We start from the raw sequence: 20,178 nt of genomic DNA, 5'->3' as shown, positions 1-20,178 counted from the left end.
CGTGCAATCTCCGTGCACGAACCTATGAAACAGGAGACCCCGAGCATGACTGGGTCATAGACGAGACAGTCCAAGGTTGATTCAAACGCTAATCATCACTATGTACAAACTTGTGTGAGCCCACGATCGTTCAACAGGGTTAAAACACATAACCTTCACAACCTCTGTGGTTTTAAATACATCATACTATCACAATTGCTGGGTCATTCGTGCTCGGAATTCCCTGTCACTTTTCCCACTTGTTTTTTAGTGGTGGACACACAGGGCTGATTCTGCTAGCTCAGTCAACCAGTGATGGTGTATTACACAAAAGGGAAAAACAGCAGGCACCACTTATTAAACTCTTATTTCTCAAAGAAAAAAACTGAAATGTTTTAAGGGAGTAGTTAGGGGTGGAGGGCCAAACATTGGCATGGGAACAAAGAGTCATTTGTGTTGTGGTCGGACCCCAAGGAAGGCTGAACAGGGGGTAGAGAAAGGGGAGAGTGAGGAGAGAAAGCGACAACTCGTCCGTTCCCCCTACCCCCCTTTCTTCAGGCCTATTGTATGGGGTGAGGGGTGTGCGGTGGTGTGTGACAGATGTCCAGCACCATTGTCTCCAGTCACCAGTACTGCTCAACTCTGCCTGCTGCTCTGTCCAGGCATTCCACAGCAGATACCCAACCCCCTCTCAACATACACCAACAAGCTTCAAACCTTACAACCCCCAGAATGTGTGTGTGTGTGAGGGGGGTAATTTAAGAAGATGTATGACTCACATAATACATTAACTCAATCACTAACACTAGCACACAGACACACACACTCTACCCATTAATGGACATGATAAGGCTGTAATGAAGCACTGCACTGGACATAATATACAACAGTGTCATCTGGTGGTTTAATTATTATTCTCCACAAGTCTACTATAACATGAATAAAATAACTTCATAGATAAGGTATGTGAAGTTAGAATATTTTAGAAGGTATCATGAACAATAAGGGAATACAAAGAGAAAACTGAGTAGAAGATGATAATTGAAGACAATATCGAACAATCAATGTCTGTTAAAAGGATGATGGATCTACCATGCTCTCATTTCCTTCTTTTTTTTCTTTGATTCTTCTGTCAACCATCACCTCCTCTCTGGGATGGCTGTCTGAAGATCCTTTCTTTGTTGACAAATGGGCTTCATCAAAAACTCTTCTCTTTCCTAGAACTGGAACAGTTTGAGCTGGGGACATGTTTATTATAGTGTAAGTTACAAGTTTACACATTGCATGCAATCTATTTTAACTAAGTGGTCAATACCATCACAGGATGTTAAAGTAGGCCTAAGTGTGGTTTTGAGGTGGTGGGATACATGTTTTACCCAGAGGGGATATGGTGCCGCAACAAGCAGGACTCCCCCTCCAGAGATCCTCCTCTTGGCTGAGAAGGATACTCCATGACCTCTGAACTGGAGTACATGGAACTGCAAAGTCTACGAATGTTTGACATGACAGACATGGTGAAATAATGGCTATATAAACACACACGTGAACAGTCAGTTCATTGCCAAAGTGATCTAAGAGTCAGAGCAGCAGTCGCAGACCATAGTTTTGATTATAAAACGATATCGTATTATAACAACGATTTGTAATATCACTAACGATACGGGATAACATTCCGATGAATCAACCCACTCCACTCACTGCAGATCGGGGAGCACTGGACGCTGCCGGACATTGATCCTGACACACACGGGGAGCATGGCACTCCTTGGTCCGAGCTCGAGGGTCCTGTTGCATTTGAACATTAAGAAACCTTTAGCGCAATGTAACTTCCACTGTTCAGTTGTTAGTTCTAACTACGACTGAAATGTATAATTTGCCAGGGTAACGGGTATACTTTTTCTTCTTCCCCTCACCGGTCGAGGTCGCTATTTCAAACCATTCAAGTCCAGTGGCCTCTGTAATGTCGGGTACTTGAGGACAGGGAGACTGTGGAGGCCGAGATATATGCCTAATCACTTGAATTGGTGAGTTGTCGGTGTAACTCAATACAAATCGCCTTCTAAGACTGGAGTCCATAACATAGGTCAACGGTGACAATCAAATATGTATGTCTAGCTAATGGAATGTTCCTTCTTGCCTGGCCAAACGCTGTCTTCGAAATAGCTAGCTTGCTTTGGCAAAAGGGGAGCGGTTCTGCAACTGGCCGCTAGGTGGTGCACTACTCATGTTAATGAATAACTTGACAGAGGTTTAGGCTTTGTGAGCAGAGGGCGGACATGAGAGGGACGCACATGTCTCTTATCTGTGCTTGGGGATCTAATCTATGTACAGTAAATAGACTCAATGATGCAGATTATTAGAACATACACACTGGCACTCATCCCTCAGAGAAAAGACTGCCTCTGACTGGGACAGATCTAAATATGTGGCATATTGAGTATCCTCACATTGGAACCCCAACACTGAAGCCATTATTCTCACTCTGTCTGCAAGGCTCTGATTTATAGACCCCAATGTCCTACCTCAGTGGCTGGATGTGCTCTCTATTATCGGTTGAGTACAAGAACAGATGGGTTGGGGAAGACGGCTAAAGAAAAGGGTGGGAAAAGAGGTTAGTGAATGAAATATATTATTTTTGTAAGTAATTGTATTTACAAAACAAGTATTGTATTTAAGAGTGACAAATATTATAAAGTTTCACATGTGTATGTTTACAATTAAATTGATAGTGTGCATTCATCAACGCACTATTACACACTGATTATACTCAATGTACTATTTGCACTTCAAATGTGAACAGAATTTAGCAACACATTGTAAACACTGTACGTATCTCAAATAACACGTATGACAAATGAATCATGCTTTTTTTAAATGTATTTTTTACAAAGAACAATCTTGCTCCTTATATTTACTCTCCTTTTCTTTCAACTTCTCTCACAGTTTCCTCCTGTCCCCCTCCCTCCTTGTGTGTTGGTCTGGGCTTGGTGGAAGGGGAGGTATCCAGTCAGTCCACTGTACAGTCTGGGCCTATTGGGAGCAGGCTGCTGACTCAGCCCAGGCCACTGCATTCATCTATCTGCACTGCAGTGCTGCCTCTCCTTACCCCTCCCCCTCCCTTTCCTCCCTCCCTTATTCAGTGCGCCACCTTACCCACACACACACATACCTGCTCTTGAAGTTTTACAATGCTGCTGTTCCATGTAGGCTATAACACTATCGACATGCCATTCCTTTCCATTTACACGTCTTTCCCACAACTATGAATGCAAAGAGAATGCCCACCACTGACCTTATAAATCACCGGCAGGATCAACTGTGTGTGTTGTTTAGTTGTGAATCCATCAATCAGACCATCTTTCAAAAGTCAAGAATTACACGGCTTATAGGAGTGTAGCCTGTTATACTTTATCAGCGTACTGTTTTACTACATGTCCTGGGATGTGTTTTACCTTACATCCCTTATCTTATAATAATAATCTTGCATTCCCTTATAGATGGCATCACATTATTGTAATACGTGAAGACTGTACAACAATCACAACCATTTACAAGACAAAATGCATTCAAATTGTTATTCATTCCTTCTTCCTCATGTATGAAAAAATGACAGCACTCATACATAACTGGAAGGCTGCTTTATTGTTTGGAAATAGATTCGTGCTCAAATGAAGACAATCTTTCACTGATTCTCACTGTAATGTCCCATGTGGTTGTGCAACACGCCGCCCTCTCTCTGACTGGATTAGTGGCAAGAGATAACAATGACAACAGTCAAAAAGCTTTTATAATTATTGTCCGCAAATAAAATGATTAAATCAATATCTCAGTCATGCTACGAAATAACAGCTACATAACCCATTAGGTAAATCAACATCTGAAATGAGGAACAGAATAGTAAAACAGAAGGCAAGCTGTTCTCTCACCAACCAAATGTCTCGGATATAGAATACACACAGACCACTACATGACTAAATGAGATGGTAGTTCAGTCAACCAAGTTTAGGTGCTGATTTTCCCCAGTTTAGTTATTATTTTCCGATTTTGGGCTGGCCATGGTTTTAGCCTAGCTCCATTTTGATTCGTTCCCATGGGTTTGGATAGATATTCTCTCACTGGTTTTATTGACAGACTAAATAGGCATCTAAAAAGGCACGTGCCGTTAGAGATATTGCACCAGAAACAAACACATAGACAATAAATACAACTCACCCTTAAATCATTACATACATTGTTGGGAGAATAACAGGAAAATAACGTTTATGCCAAATTACATTGGTGTGTGAAAGGGGGGGGGGGGGGGGGGGGTCAGAGCTTAAACAATCAAAAAGCTGTCACACATGGGGACCTGAGGCTCAGAATACTGGGGCATACCGATCGTCTTGTCGAGGATGGAGTGTGTGCGTGTGTGTGTAGAGATATTTATATTGTGTTCATCTGTGGGTTTGTGTCAATGCAGGTTTCTAGACGGGTATTCACTAAGAGGTGGCGGAAATTGTGGGCAAGACATCATCACACATGTACAAAAGGGTGTGCTGGTAGTGCAATCCTCTCACCAATGCAGGCTACACGATCCTCAGCAAGCAGCCAGTACAACACCATGCATTGTACGCCTGTACCCAATACATAGAGATCCTGGGCAGGCCAGAGTTTTGGTCATTCACTAAACATATTGCACAAAAAAAGAAATGTGAGCAATTACAGTCTGTGGTACTGGTTTCTCCTCAATACTAGTAGCAAAAAGGAGAGTTGAGGACATTTTTCTAATGGATATATACTATATATATATTGAAATATATATATAATATATATGTAATATAGTTCTATATATGTATTGATTTATATATAGTTTTTGCACTTTAATATAGATTCTTTTAATTGACTCCCCTCTTTTATGTGAAAAGTGACTCCAAAAATCTACTCCATCTAACAAATGTGTCACAGCCTAACAAGTGTGACAAGGGGTGTCAGCTGGAAGCCATTCTATGTATGGTTATTAATATTTAGTATTAGATTAATAGCAGTAGTTTTTTCAGTATTTCTGTATTTACAAAAACTATGCATGCTGTTAAAATAAAATGATATATTACATTATTTATAGTCTCTTAAAAAGTCCATTCTTAACTTTTCAGCATATTGTGCCGTTTACAACATGGCCTGAACTGTACATTTTTTTCTTCTATTTTTTCAAATGGATGTAAGTGTGTTTTTTCAGTTAGTACATTTATGTATTTCCTTGATGGGCTTGGAGAAAATGGACGGCAGTAGCTTGTATGCTTATCATTCAGAGTTTTATTTGGTTCAAGTTAACACCCACACTGATTTTGGAGATCTCATGCAGCAACTAGACCATAAAACTTGAAAAGGGGCAGGGAATTTATTCATTAACAGGAAGTGACATCACTGCACAACACAAAGTGCAAAAGCTCTGGCTCTGTTGATTATTTGGTATTTGTTAAGCGTTTAGCTTTGTGAAGAAGAATGGCTAATGAGGGGTTTCAGAGCACGTGGGTTTCAAATAATGATCTCTGGGGCCTAAGCTCCTGAACATACCACAATAGCCTCAGAATGAATTTAGTGTGCCGCTCAAACCAACATATCCAAATTCACGCTCATTACATCTCCTCAGTGTTTCCTATACCATTGATTTCTATTGGGGGTGAACATTATTACTGCTCTTGTATATTTACGTATTTCATCGAGACCAGACCCAATTCCATAACGTCACAAACCACAAATATAATCCGCTACCGATACAAACGCTGGCTTTATAAGCGAGCGAAATGTTGCCGTTTCACTGAGATGCTTCAAGCCCTATTATTTCTAAGCGTCATTAGCAGGAAGCTCTAAACTGGCCCCTGACAGGCCAGCTGCCCTAGCTAGGCAGCCAGCCCAGACCATTGTCCATCAGCATGGCATAACATCACACAATAATAAAATGTGTTCATAAATACTCTCATCACATTCACTTGCATTTAGTTGCAGAGCTTGTTATAATACATCTGTAATATCTCCTGAGAAAAAGGGGTGGATATTTCAAGCCTTGAGTACATTTCTAGGGTCTTTCCTAACAATGACAGCAAAAAAACGGAATGGGTGGGGCACTCTACGTCCTCTCCCATTCATGGGATGGGGGCGACAGCTGGGATCACGAGGCAGGTCTCTTTGGCTTCTCCACATTGTGATTCACCATCACCAGTACACCCATTTATGTTTCTCTCTCTCTGCCTCTCACGTGTTCTCTCTCCCAGCTCACTTACTCACACCAAAAAACATCCTCTAGCTCAAGATCATCACTCTCTCAACATCATTTTATCCTGGGATTAAAATGCATGGTCAAATAAATCTCATTAGCCATTACCACATGAACAATAAATCATCACATGGATAATTATTTTTTACAAATAGCATAGCCATATGAAAAGAAATTCAAAATTTGTTGTTGTAGCAGAATGAATAATCCTGTTCAATCACAGCCATTCTTAGTCCTGATAGGACTCTTTCACCCATAGAGAAACATCTGAAAGTAGTTTCCACACCTGTCTAATCCCCACTGGCCACCCAAGCCCACACTAAATCACTCTCACAACGCCTCGTCCAACGCAGAAACCAAAGCAGAAAGAATGGTACATTACATAACTGATGATGCTAAAAATAAAAGCTTTTTAAAGATTTACAGTATTTTTCTCACTATTCAAACCATCCATCAGTTTAGTTCCAACGATACACACAAACATCCATATTTTCCACACTCAGAATCTCCAGAGCAGCAAAAAAAAAGAGGATTTGTCCTCTTTTAATTACAATGTTGGTATTTTTGAGAACACCAACAATGTGTGTAGTTCCAGACTAATTTTGTGTACTGAGGCTACAATAAAATGTCTGTTGTTTGAAAAGTGTTGATTAAAGAGAAAGACAGGGTCCATTCGAGATTAATAACCCCATATAATTTCTCATTGTAAAACAAATTACTTATTTCTCACTTTCAATTTTTCAACAGTGTCTGGAACGTCAGGCCAAGTCACTGTAGTGGTCTGAGTAATAGTGTCTTGTGGACTATGATTATTCATGCAAGATTTCTGATCAAAACATGCCATCATGCAAGTCATTTCTATGCATTGAACAAGCACAATTATTTATGTATTTGTTTGGAAATCTGTCAGAGTAAATGTAAGCCCTTGGCCCAAGTTGACCCCTTAATAAACAGACCCTTAACCAATCAGTGTGAAAGCCCATGTAGAAAAAGCTTTTCGATGTGGGTATAACAAAGATAGAATGAGTAGAAGAGTTAAGTGACATGGGCAAATGTTCAATGTTGTTCTTTTTTCTTTTTTTTTTTTCTTTTAGCTTTTTTGCCGCTCAAATTAAGTGGAGATACAAGTATATTCAGCATTAACAAACCAAAGAAAAAACCCTTACATTGTCCTGGGTCTTTTTTTGTCTTTCTCTTGTCCATTCTTCTGTTTGTTCATAGAGTGATAATGTTTGTTTAGTTTCTTCCATTCATTTCAAAAGTGAATGACACAGAACCAGCCTTCAGACTGCTTCTTCAGCATCCAGCAGCATTGCCTTACTCTCCTCACCCACGTCACTGGTTTCCATGGGAATCCATTGTTTGCATCCACACCATGGATCCCCTCAGTGTTTCACATCCAAGCCTCTAAATGTAGAGTTCTGTTCCTAATCCAAATATCCCAGCAGTAAGTGGACTATCTGCCCTTCCGGCAGACACAGACATTTCCTTAATATTTTGTCTGTAAATCATTCCCTTTTAGTTAAGATCAGTAGTCTAGATGCATCAATGTCACACAGTACGCTGATTATGTTTGGTTTAAATCAAGTTCAAGTGTCTTCAAGCTGAAAGAGTTGGAGCTGCTTCTCTCTGCATCGATACAAGTATGAAGTCTGTAAACAAAAGTATTTAATAGTATTATTTTCTTACTTGCAAATGAAATTATCTGTACATCTGTGTGGGGTTAGATGGTTTCCTCTCGCTTTGCTTGAAGTTACATTTAATAATTATTACTGTTATTACTGTTATTATTTATTCCAATAATCTAACACTTCGATTCCCTGACATCTTTTTGGTTTCTGCCCTTCTCTTTCCTCCCTCCCTTGCCCTCGTTGTTGTCATCCTGCTTCTCCTTGTCAGGTTTGGTAACACTGTCATAAGAGGGGAGGGAGGCGGTGGAGGGCGTGCCTTCCTTCTTTTCCTGATTCGTTTCGCCATTTTCCACTTTGTTATTGGCTGGTTTGCGCTTGCATTTGAAGCCCCGCCTGGCCAGGTAGGAACGGTACGCTCGCTGAATGATCTTGGCAGACACGTCTTCCTGTTTACGCCTCAGGGTCGTGGTGATTGGCTCGTAGGACACCTTGGAGGGGTTGGCCGCTACAAAGCGCTCCTCCATCTGCTGCCTCAGCATGTCAAGTTCGCCGCTGTCGCCCAACACACGCTTGGTGAAGGCAAACAGGATGTCCAGGCAGTGGATTCGGTCGCCACTCACCATGGGCATGTCCATGGCAATCAGTTCTATAGTGTTGGGCTTGGGCAAGCGCAGTGGGTGCTCCAGTGTATCTGCAAAGTCGGACAGCTTGGCGAAGTTGATGAACTGGGAAGCATCAGGGTCAAATTTCTCCCAGATTTCGTAGAAGGTCTCAAAGTCGTCCTCGCTTAGCGGGTCTGCGCTCTCCTCAGTGGCCACACTGAAGTTCTCCAGGATGATGGCGATGTACATGTTGACCACAATGAGGAAGGAGATGATGATGTACATGACAAAGAAGAAGATTCCCACCGAGGGGTTTCCACAGTCGCCCGTGTTGGGGGTTCCTGGGTTCTCCAGAGCGGGGTTGCAGTCCGGGGGGTAGTTGAGGATGGGAAGCAGCAGGCCGTCCCAGCCAGCTGACGTGGTTATCATAAACAGGCAGATCATGCTATTGCCGAATGTTTCAAAATTGTACATGTCGTCGATCCCAGCCCCATGCTTGACGTAGCCAAAGTTAGACATGCCGAAGATAGAGAAAATGAACATGACCAGGAAGAGCAACAGCCCAATGTTGAAGAGGGCAGGAAGTGACATCATGAGGGCAAACAGCAGAGTTCTAATGCCCTTGGCACCCTTAATGAGACGCAGGATACGGCCAATACGGGCCAAGCGGATCACCCTGAACAGGGTTGGTGAAACAAAGTACTTCTCAATGATGTCAGCCAGGAACATCCCTGGGGTAGAGAGAGACAGGAATAAAATCAAAATATGACAGAAATGATTACAGAAATAAGTACAGAAAAGTTTTTAAAGAAATTTGTCATGGTTAAGTACCTGTAATATTTCACAAAAACCTGATAGTAACACTAGTAACACTATCTGGTGACAACACAGATCGGGAACACAACAAACATGGCTTTGTGACTGGAGGTCCACTAGAGGGCAATACTAGCGATGATCTCTGATTCCTTGGTCTGGTTGCATCAGAATGCAGCAGCAAGCAAAGGACTAAATGTGCTATATGTGATCCACAGATTTCAACCCCACCAGTGCTCACTAGCCTGATTTCATACAACAGCAACTAGATCACACACACACATTCTTGTTCATACTTGGAATTACAGTAAGTCCTCCTTAGATATGTGTCAAAACATGAACTGCATTTAGAAAGCATGGCATGAGAACCACCACCCCTCCCAGTGTCCTTTTCTGCTTACCGACGATAGAGAGGATTACCACGACAACATCGAAGATGTTCCATCCTATAGTAAAGTAGTAGTGGCGTAGAGCAAAGAGCTTGAGCACAAACTCTGTAGTGAAGGCTACAATGAAAACAAAATTGACCCAGTAGAGGATGTTCTCTGTCTCCTCCGTCTGGTCGTCCGTCTCCACCATCATGGTGACCATGTTCAGGCAGATGAGCATCATAATGGAGATGTCAAAAACTTGCTGTGTTACAAAATCAAATATCATCCCCTGGACTTTGTTCTGATGAGAGGGAGAAGGGAAAAGAATACGAAATAGTTAAGATAAATTCTGTATTTTTATAGAAAGGCCTATTAATGGCCTAACTTCCACCCAACCATACATTAACGTCAACAGACTCATTGTGGCTTACCAGTGGTCTTGGGATGGGTTTCTGTGGTTTCTTCGAGCCAAGCTTTTTCATAGCATTATAATATTTTTTTTGTTCCTCTGTCATGAAGATATCCTGACCTCCAAAGTAAAGAGACAAGAAAAATCTGGTTACAACCTTGGAAGTAGTTTGCTTTTTAACCACTGAATTCTGAACATTTGTATAGTAGAATCTAAATATACTGAATGTGTATCTGCAGTGATGTTCAAACAAAGAAAGGTGAGGTAGAGCTTATCTTCTTTTTTTGCTGGTTGAAGTTGTCAATGATAACACCAATGAAGAGGTTGAGGGTGAAGAAAGAGCCAAAAATGATGAAGATAACAAAGTAGATGTACATGTAGATGTTGTCCTCATATATTGGCTGGTCCTCCACCTGCACACAATAGGACAGATTTAGCTTAAATTAAGACATATCAATATAGCTCTATAGCTATTATACCTAAACTCATCACAATATGAAAAGGTAGAGACATTTCACAACATTGACAGCTTACCTTTCTAGAATCTATTGCTGCATACATAATGTCCATCCAGCCCTTAAATGTGGCCTGTCAGGGGAAGAGGATACATTAAGTTATCCCGTCATTATCAAAAAGTGACACTTTTACAGTGTCTGGATGAAGGAAAGCAATACAGGACCACACATTTAAAAGTACAGACCCTAATCCTAACCACTCACCACTTGCAGGAGGGCTAAATATCCAGCGCCCACATTGTCAAAGTTAATTTTGACATTCTTCCATCTGACATCCGTGTAATTAGCATTAATAAGCGCAAAGCATTGGGTCTTGTTGTTGACCACATCCGGGAGGAACAGAGCCCCCTCCGTCTCATTATAGCAATAATAATATTTGCCGGCAAAAAGGTTGACGCCCATGATGCTGAAGATGAGCCAGAAGATGAGACACACCAGCAGTACGTTCATGATGGAGGGGATGGCTCCTACCAGGGCATTCACCACCACCTGTTCAGACACCAACCAGAGACACAAGGGCAGAGTCAGACTTCACTCACACATTGTACCCACTTACACTCCTGTTCTCTAAGAGATACCGGGTCACAGGCTATCTGCTTTCCAAGAAGTAGATTAGGTCTAATGTGAGTCAACACAACATCTATCCATGGACTACAACTCCTTAGAGAGCTGTAGTCCCGCACAAGGCTTAATCTGGGTCTTGGAAAGTGCCTCAACCCTTTAACGCGTACATGCGAAATGGTTAATTGTTGCTGTATGAGAGCTGCACATCATCTTGGTTCAGAATGAGCATACACAGTGTCCGCCGCCCCACAGCTGATGCATTATTGTATCGAGGTGAATAGAATTTGATAAGGTTTCATACAGCGGCCCTAAAAGTATTGGAAGTAAACCTATAGGACATCTTATTTGAACAGTTTGATGAGAGTGTAGCTCACATATTGTATCTCTGTTCACGTGTCTGTCACAGCACAGCAGAGCCCCCGACTCCCCCCGCCACCTAACCCCGCCTTGCTCCTCTGCCCCCCCCCTCCCCTGTGGGCTGGATGGCCCGCCACAGAGCCCAGGAGGTCAGCAGCACAGTGGGATGCTCAGACAGACAATGGATGTTTGAAAGACCAGCAGCTGTAGGCAGACAGCTGTGCTGAGTCTGGTAGGCTCAGTCCTACATGCATTCTCGTAATCTTTACAATGTTCCCTCCTGGGCAAGAGACTCTTTTACTGAGGTGGAGAAGCTCCTGGGGGACTCCCTAGACAGTTGTGTTGGATTTTGGTATCTGGCAAGTTACCTGAATAATCAGATTTTAGTAACCACATTTACTGTAGTTTGCTTTTCTCTGGACAAATATACTTGTGTATAATTGTGTATTATAGTATCTTCTCTCATAGGCACTCCTAAAAAGTATGAAAATGTTCACGTGTGTAATTTTTGCAGTTGGGTACAGAATTGCAAGGCTCTGGTCCAGAAGGAGAACATGTTTCTATAAGAGAGAACTGCATTCTGCGTTACATGCATGTCACTTGACTCAACTGAATGGGAAGATTTTTGTTTAGATTGAAAACTACTTTTTTCATCAGTAACTACAATCACCATCTGGCCATAAAATTCTGAATAGAGGCATCAGAAGGGAGCAAATGTGAGATGGCAGGATGCAGTCAGAGATACAAAATATCAATCTTCCAGAGCTGCAGGGTCAGCTAGGGCCAAACTGTAGTAACATGGGAGAGCTGGGGAGGTGGGTTGGTGGTGGAAGAGGAGGGTGTGAAGACAGGTTAAAGAGGGGAAAGAAATTGATGGATTTCTATACAAAAACAACCAGATGATTGTGGTCATATCCATCGTAAAACAAATTTGAATAATTTTGTTTTGTTGGCATTAAGTAGCAAGGTTACACTGTTTTCTTACTACATTTACAGGTCAGGCTGAAATGGTCCATTAGTCATGTTGTGCATGATGATGGCGCCTGCTCGAAACTGGTTGTTCTTGCAGCTTAAGAGGTTAAAGTAAGAAGTGTGAGAGTCGTTTCAAAAACTATGTACAGGGAAACTATCTTAGTAGTAAGCCCTTAGTAAAAAGACTACAATATTTATGGACACATTTAACATTTTATATCCACTTCTTTGTGTCATGAGGCAGCTTGTTTTGCCAATCCAAAAAATACAATATATACTATAAAATTTGAAAATGTGTTCCATGATTATTGATATGCTTAAATCAGCTGCATTATGACTCTCTGAGATCATTTATATCCATGCAAATAGTTTTATGAATGGAAATGGTTGGTGTAAATATATATATATATTTATATATATATTGTGTTTCACTATTTTATATATTTTTAAAATCTTCTATGAATCTTCTTATCTCACAGCCCCAGGTGACATGCGTTGGTGCTGTAGTGTTAGAATAGGCATGCAGGTGGACCAGCTGCCAGGTTGGTCATGTCTTACCCTCATGCCCTCAAAACGGGACAAAGCCCTGAGGGGTCTCAAGGCCCTCAGTGTCCTGAGTGACTTAATGGGCCCTAGATCGGAGTAGCCCAATGCATTAGCTATAAGGCTGACTATAGATACCTACACAGAAAAAGAGAGGGGGAGGAAGAAGAGGAGGGGAGGGAGAAGATAAGAGAGGATCCACACAATTAGAGGGGACACCCTAGCATTTGGTTGGAGTTACTTAAACAGATATACACAAATACAATATACACAAATACATTGTATTTGTGTATACATATTTATATCTATAGACATACAGTGACAACAGAGACTTAGGTCAAACAAGTTGTGCAGAAGTTTTCTCATCTATTTTGTTAGGTTTGGTTTTTGGTTTTGGTTTAGTTGTCAGGCAGGTAAGGACCAGCAGCACTCCTGGAAAGCAGTTTGTGGTTGACACAGCGTGGAGAGAGAATCAATAAGAGAGGAGAGAAAACATTTCTGACAAAGGGGAAAATCTGAGAGGAGAAAGGAATTGAAACAAACAAACACTCAATATTACACAGAAAATACGGAACGCAGGGTACGTGGCATACAAACGATACAGTACACACCTACAGTACACACCACTGACTGTACACGCCAAGAGAGCGCTTAGTCTGAGTGGGGAGACAGGGCCGAGGAGGTTGAGGACAGTTTTAGGGGACGAGAAGGAGAGAGGACCTGTGAAGGAAGGAAGGAAGGAAGGCACCCAGCAAACCACAAGAATCTTACCCTGAACCCTCAACCTCCGACCTCTAAGTCCCTCTCGATGGCAGCACATTGTCCCTCTCAACTGAGAGAGAGACAAGACTAGAGGCACCTGCTGTGAGAGAGAGGAAAGTTAATATGTACAGGCAACATGCCTATTCAAACTCGCAATTTGTTGATAACACACACACACACAAACAGACAGACAGACACACTGTTACCAGTCACAAGCATACACATGACTGCAAACACGAGTCCACACACAGGACCCCCCCCCCCCCCTAACACACACACACACAGGTATAACATCATGCACACACAGAGTTGATCAAAGTCAAAGTATTTGTATTTATCCAATATACGGAGACAGTGTCATCTGGACAATTAAACTATGTATTTAACGGGTAAAAAGACTTTGACTTTGATCAAATTACTGATTGGTCTACTGCAGGACCCGACACATCCTATTGAACACACAAAGGGCAGAATCAGTGCACAATAGGGAAAGAGACAGTCACCACAGGCTTTGCTCCACACCACCAGAATAGTAAAAAATAGCAATATAGAAATCAGATACCAAAATTGATACCATCACTCGAATACAGAAACTAACACTAGATGGAGATGTGGCATTGCACTGGGATAACCAAAAAGCTCTTTTTGAAAGACCAAATGCTTACATTTTTTACAAGTTAAATCTCACCTCCTCTCCCTGATCTTCCAACATTTTGTGTTAAGCCTTTAGCATTCTACACCTCTGTAGATGCACATAACACAAGTGTTCTATGGCTATATTGGTAAGCTTACAATAAGGGTTAGCACTACGGTATGTTGATGCCACATCTACCACTGTTATGATAGCAGATACTGCACATCTGTAGTTTACTGGAATAAAACTGAACAATCCTGAGGATCTGAAATGCTCCAAAAATCAGTCAAAAGGGTCATTTTGAATTCCAATCATGAACTGTTTGTCGAGATTAAGACTATAATGGTATATATTAGACAGTGTTTGACGAGATGAAGACTATAATGGTATATATTAGACAGTGTTTGAATGTCTTGTACATCTGGAGTCAGTCTCTCCAAGGCTGAGTATCCTGCAGTATTGTTACATGATATCCAAGCCTGCTAACGTCACAGGGCATCTAGGATCAGTAGAATAAACACAGTAGAAAGGAAGGGACTTGGGGACAGAGGAAGATGGACTGAGAGAGATAAATGAAAATAGCAAGCGAGGGGAGTTGCTGTGTCTTGTGTCGAGGCAGAGGAGAGGAGAAGGCAGTGATGAGGAGGAGCCAGCGATGGGAAGGGATATGGAAGAAGGAGAAGAGAAACACTTACATCCACAATGAAGAAGTCCAGCCAGCACCAGGCGTTGGTGAAGTACTTTACGAAGCCGTACGCCACCCATTTTAGCAACATCTCCAGGATAAAGATATAGGTGAATACTCTGTCTGCATACTCCAGGATTATTTTGATGGTTTTCCTCTGCTCTATGTACACATCCTCAAAGGCCTGGAGTGAACAGGGCAGGAATCAGGATAGGGAGACATGGGCATGGCTGTACATAGATATGTCACTAGCATGAAAGGTCTCAATGACAATCGATTGAATTACGACACTGAACAGTTTTTAGGTCTGTAAGACAACAAGGCATCTAGAAAGTACCGATGTGTTCTCCGGAAGTGTCACGTTAGTGATAGGTTACAACACTGGCTACCCAGGCCACTGCATCTCTTCAGGATGTGAGTGTTTACAAGGAGTTCACAGCAGTAAGGGTGGGGCTCAGCTATCTGATGTAACAGATCACTGCTCTCTCTCTCTCTCTCTCTCTATCTCTCTCTCTCTCTCTCTCTCTCTCTCTCTCTCTCTCTCTCTCTCTCTCTCTCTCTCTCTCTCTCTCTCTCTCTCTCTCTCTCTCTGCACATTCAGACAGACCCTCCACTCAGCCCCACTGTCCTGTATTGCCTCTGTCTGTCCATTCCTGAGCACATAAGTGTTCTGAATCACCATTTGGCTACAGTCCCCCAGAAACCTGCTACCTCAGCTGTATCCTCTTGGTTAAAAGGCTGGCTGGTGCATTACAGCACTTTGCTGTCCATTAGCAACTATCATAGTACGAGCAGTACTAGGAGAAAGGCAAAATATTCCCCTCCATCTGTCCTTTTTAATTGTTAAATTGTTCTAATAGTGTGTGTGTTACGAGTGTGTGTTCTCACCAAAGCGCCACTACTAAGCAGGATCATGAAGATGATGAGAGTCTCAAACCAGTTGTGTTCCACAATCAGATAGCAAGTCTTCCTCAGGAACCACCAATGTTTCCCCCAGCCGTGTGTGATAGGCACATCACAGCACTTATATTTAGCCACGCATTCTGTAAAAAAAGGATACACACTATCACTTTAATAAACATAAAGTACCCTCTTCAAAACAAGCTGTACAGATAAACAGAAACATACCTCTCCTTCTTAGGAACATTTTGTACAGTACCACTAGACATGACCCTATCACAAAATGGTGTTGTTTAACATGATGCTAACAGATACTGTGAGTTGGATATCCCTGACATTCCAGAAACAGGTGTGGGATAATAAGGGATTTGACTGGAGACGTAAAAAAAAAAAGAAGCAGCCATGCTGTAGGTAGTTCTTTGGCAGTACTTTATCCCTTTATTGAGGGACCCTCCTCCTCACCATCTGTCCAGCAGGCGTCAGGATCCAGGTACTCTTCCACCACCTCCACCACCGCTACCTCCTCCACATCAGGCTTGATGTCTATGGTGCTGCCCTCGGACGAGCTGGTGTCATCCAGCTGAGAGGGAAAGAGCGAGGGGGATGAAGAACACCAAGTGTAAGGAAGGGGTAAACACCAGAGAACACAGCTTAAGAAATCTCTCAAATGTATTTTTGAGTGACAATTTATTCCTGACCAGACCAGTATGAACTTGTATAAAGTAGAGATAGTAGAGATAAACAAGTAATCAGTGTCAAATGCACCGTCGCTTGATCAACCACACTCTGCAGTACCTGCACTCTAAAGCACCTGTATGTTTTACAAATGTGTGTTTAAACAAATGAATGTGTGTGTGACCTATCTTCTGCACTAGTCATGGATGTTTATTAATAGGGACATTAACCTGATAGTAATTAACCTTAACTGATTGATTACATTAAAACAACTATTCACATTTCTGACAGTGATGATGAAGGACTTGTTTATAAAGATATTTATGAAAAGAGAACATAGGATTTAATTCCGAAAGCGTCACTTGATATACACTGCCACACTTCTTAGAGAGCAATGCAATTCTATTTGCATAATCACCATACTGCTAAAACTGGTCTAAGATGACATTTTTAATGTCTAGACACTAAAAGATACGTGCTTGGGTTATCATACTTAATATTCACATCTAAACAGTGAGTCAAGGTGATTCAGGACAAAAATGGTGAACCCCCTGCATGCTAGCACTTTCATTACACGACACACACACAAGCACGCACATTACGCACACACGCACGCACACCCGACCAATCCGGTTGAGGGAGAATGACGCTGCACTTTAGAATCCTGAGTGGTCAGCAAGCCAGCGCCTTCCTTCACTTTCTCTGGTACAAAACCCCCCCCAGCCAGACACTTCTCCGCCTCTCTTATTGGCTGACGGGGGGAAGAGCTGCAGGCTGTGCTGTGACAGGCAGAGCTGTGGGGAAGCAGCATGGTTGGCTGAGTGCAGAGCAGAACAGGCTGGAGATCTGGTACAGCCAGGTAGCTAGTGGTGTTGCTACAAACCAGGTCAAGGTGACCCATATGTCCAACATCAGACTGCCCCACAAACTCACTTCCTGTTGGGGAAGATACCTCTTCCCCCTCACACAGGCCTGCCTGCCTGCCTGTCTGTCCAGCTGTACGTCTGTCTATCCTTCTATCTATCCATTTGTCTGAAAAGTCAGCAAAAAGACTTGGTGTCATAGCCTTCATGTCTAAACCAATGTTCTGAGCCGTCAGGCCGTCTGATAGTCGCCTGTAATCACCTCCCATGTTGGGTGGTTGGGTGGCATAAAAATGCATATGCATGCATGCATGCATGCAAACACACACACACACACACACAGCCACACACTACTTATTCGGCCATGCAGATGTACGGCTTTTGAGGCTACTTCAACAAAGGGCAGTGCACCCTAAATCCAACCACCAAGCTTGAACATAATCTACATGTACTTTAGAAGAAGTGAACTTAAATTGATGGTCCAGCCATCCTACCATATCGATCCTTAACTCCCCCACTCCCCCAGCCCATATCCTCCCTCCCTATCCTTGATCTCCCTTTCCTCTCCATCCCCGCTCTTCACACTCACGTCTTTGCTGTTTTCCACATCCGACTCGCTGCTGAAGTCCTCCGTGTTGAGGTTCTCAAAGTCGGACTCGCCCACGGCGATGGGGACACACACGGTCAGGTTGGGATTGTGGATAAAGGACATGTGGTCCTCGTCGATCATGTACTTGCCCACGCTGCTACCGATGCCGCTGGTAGTTCCATTACCGTTCTTGGCGTAGTCCAGTTCGCGGTTGCCGTCCACGCCAGTGTGGTTGGCGATGCAGTTTAATTTTTTATCGTACATGTCATCTAAGGGCTTTTGTTCGTCCTCGATGGGCTGATGATCACAAGCAGAGTCGCCATTAGTAACATCACAAAGCCACACCACATCATCAGCCTGAAGTTGCCCTAAATTAACCTCAAGTCACTGGGCTCACAGAAGGCTAAGACCAAGAACTAGAATATACAATATTTCATTAGCTGAAATTGCAGACACAAAAACTACTATATCCGGTTGATGCAAGATAACACTAAGAGTAAGACTAGGGGCACATAGACTAGATGACATGATACCTTTTTGAGCACAGTGGCTACAAAAACAGCAAAGTGTATCTTAAACCAGGCGATTCCCGCCTTAATGCGTATGACGGCGATCTGGAGGTTGTTCATTTCGCCGTCGTCATCTGTTGCCGCAAGATTGTCGGCACTGAAAGAGCTCAGTAGCAAAGCAAGGAACAGGTTCAACACCTGTAGGGAGAGAAACAGAGTACACCTCAGTCCTGTCCTACCTGGGAACAGACTCCCAGAAACACACATGCCTGACCAGAGCCAGATTTACTGGATGAAGAATGGCACCACAAAATAATCATTATGATAGTGTATTTACCAATGTAAAACACAACATGTCATTGTTGCAACTTTTCCATATATTTGTCTCTGTGCCGCCAAACCATTAATATCTGTCAAAACTCCTCTAGAACTTACCACCAAGTTCCCTATCACCATAACCATCAGGAAGACGATTAGACACATGGTCTGTCCAGCCACCTCCATGCAGTCCCACATGGTCTCGATCCATTCACCGCATAATACACGAAACACAATGAGAAAAGAGTGAAAGAAGTCGTTCATGTGCCAGCGTGGCAGCTCGCACTCCATGTTGATCTTACACACACAGTCTTTGTAGCTTTTGCCAAAGAGCTGCATGCCGACCACAGCGAAGATGAAGACAATGATGGCCAGCACCAGGGTCAGGTTCCCCAGGGCACCCACAGAGTTGCCAATGATCTTGATAAGCATGTTGAGGGTGGGCCATGATTTGGCCAATTTGAACACTCGTAACTATACCAGAGAAGAAGAAATATGAGATGGGCGTATGAGGCGTTAGGATGTGCATCAAATACTACTAGCAAAATGTATACATATTTATTAGACATCTACTGACATCTTTCCAAACATGAAAAAATGAAAAACATGAAAAACGCTAGACAATTTTTGTATCACTCACCAATCGGAATGACCTGAGCACAGACAGTCCCTCTACGTCAGCCAATCCCAGCTCGACTAAACTCAGGGTCACAATGAAGCCGTCAAAGCAGTTCCAGCCTTCCTGGAAGTAGTAGTAGGGGTCCATTGCAACTAGCTTTGCAAACATCTCACCAGCGAAGATACCAGTGAATACCTATTGGTGCAAAAAAGAAGAGGGGGGAAGACAGAGAGAGAGAGCAAGAGAGAGAGAGAGAGAGAGAGAGAGAGAGAGAGAGAGAGAGAGAGAGAGAGAGAGAGAGAGAGAGAGAGAGAGAGAGAGAGGGGGAAAGTGAAGAGAGATTGAGACATTAGTAACAAAAAATGTAACTGAGCGGTCTTTTGAATAGCTTGGACTATATATTAGGTATAGAAGCTTAAATAAAGGGGCCTACTTAAGAACCGAATACCTTTTGATTATGTCCGTCTATACAACTTCTTAATTTTTGTCAACCACAAAATGTCTGCTCTGGTGTGCACTAGAGAGGCACATTGAGATTTATTGCACTTTGGACAAAACATGGGGTTGAAAATATTAATAAAACTATGGTTTGTAATTTGTAGAAATACTGCCATG

The 20,178-nt window shown here is 42.5% G+C and overlaps 1 protein-coding gene and 1 long non-coding RNA gene across 6 annotated transcripts in view; both read right to left on the bottom strand.

Annotated features, from left to right (window-relative positions):
• Positions 1-864: 864 nt before the first annotated feature.
• Positions 865-2,614, bottom strand: LOC134030375 (uncharacterized). The gene is made up of 4 exons (XR_009931692.1): positions 1,893-2,614; positions 1,678-1,764; positions 1,356-1,466; positions 865-1,217 (listed from the first exon to the last, which is right to left on the bottom strand). It is a non-coding gene; the product is annotated as an uncharacterized LOC134030375 (long non-coding RNA).
• Positions 2,615-4,436: 1,822 nt separating this feature from the next.
• The window catches only part of scn8ab (sodium channel, voltage gated, type VIII, alpha subunit b), a 37,873-nt gene continuing 22,131 nt past the window's right edge, over positions 4,437-20,178 (bottom strand). For all 5 annotated transcript variants that reach the window (XM_062466084.1, XM_062466055.1, XM_062466074.1 and 2 more), the window contains 14 exons: positions 19,585-19,758; positions 19,062-19,418; positions 18,651-18,824; positions 18,118-18,414; positions 16,453-16,570; positions 15,979-16,133; positions 15,101-15,274; positions 13,025-13,147; positions 10,778-11,062; positions 10,593-10,646; positions 10,334-10,471; positions 10,081-10,185; positions 9,680-9,950; positions 4,437-9,196 (listed from right to left, as the gene is read on the bottom strand). In XM_062466084.1, the coding sequence (XP_062322068.1) occupies positions 8,037-9,196; positions 9,680-9,950; positions 10,081-10,185; positions 10,334-10,471; positions 10,593-10,646; positions 10,778-11,062; positions 13,025-13,147; positions 15,101-15,274; positions 15,979-16,133; positions 16,453-16,570; positions 18,118-18,414; positions 18,651-18,824; positions 19,062-19,418; positions 19,585-19,758 (3,585 nt within the window). In that variant the 3' untranslated portion in view covers positions 4,437-8,036. The remainder of the gene's footprint in view (positions 9,197-9,679; positions 9,951-10,080; positions 10,186-10,333; positions 10,472-10,592; positions 10,647-10,777; positions 11,063-13,024; positions 13,148-15,100; positions 15,275-15,978; positions 16,134-16,452; positions 16,571-18,117; positions 18,415-18,650; positions 18,825-19,061; positions 19,419-19,584; positions 19,759-20,178) is intronic.

Source organism: Osmerus eperlanus, chromosome 1 (genome assembly GCF_963692335.1).
Source record: "Osmerus eperlanus chromosome 1, fOsmEpe2.1, whole genome shotgun sequence".
In the NCBI taxonomy this organism is placed as follows: Eukaryota; Metazoa; Chordata; class Actinopteri; order Osmeriformes; family Osmeridae; genus Osmerus; species Osmerus eperlanus.
The sequence above is the reverse complement of the archived record's forward strand: the minus strand, read 5'-3'. Positions and strand labels throughout refer to the sequence as shown.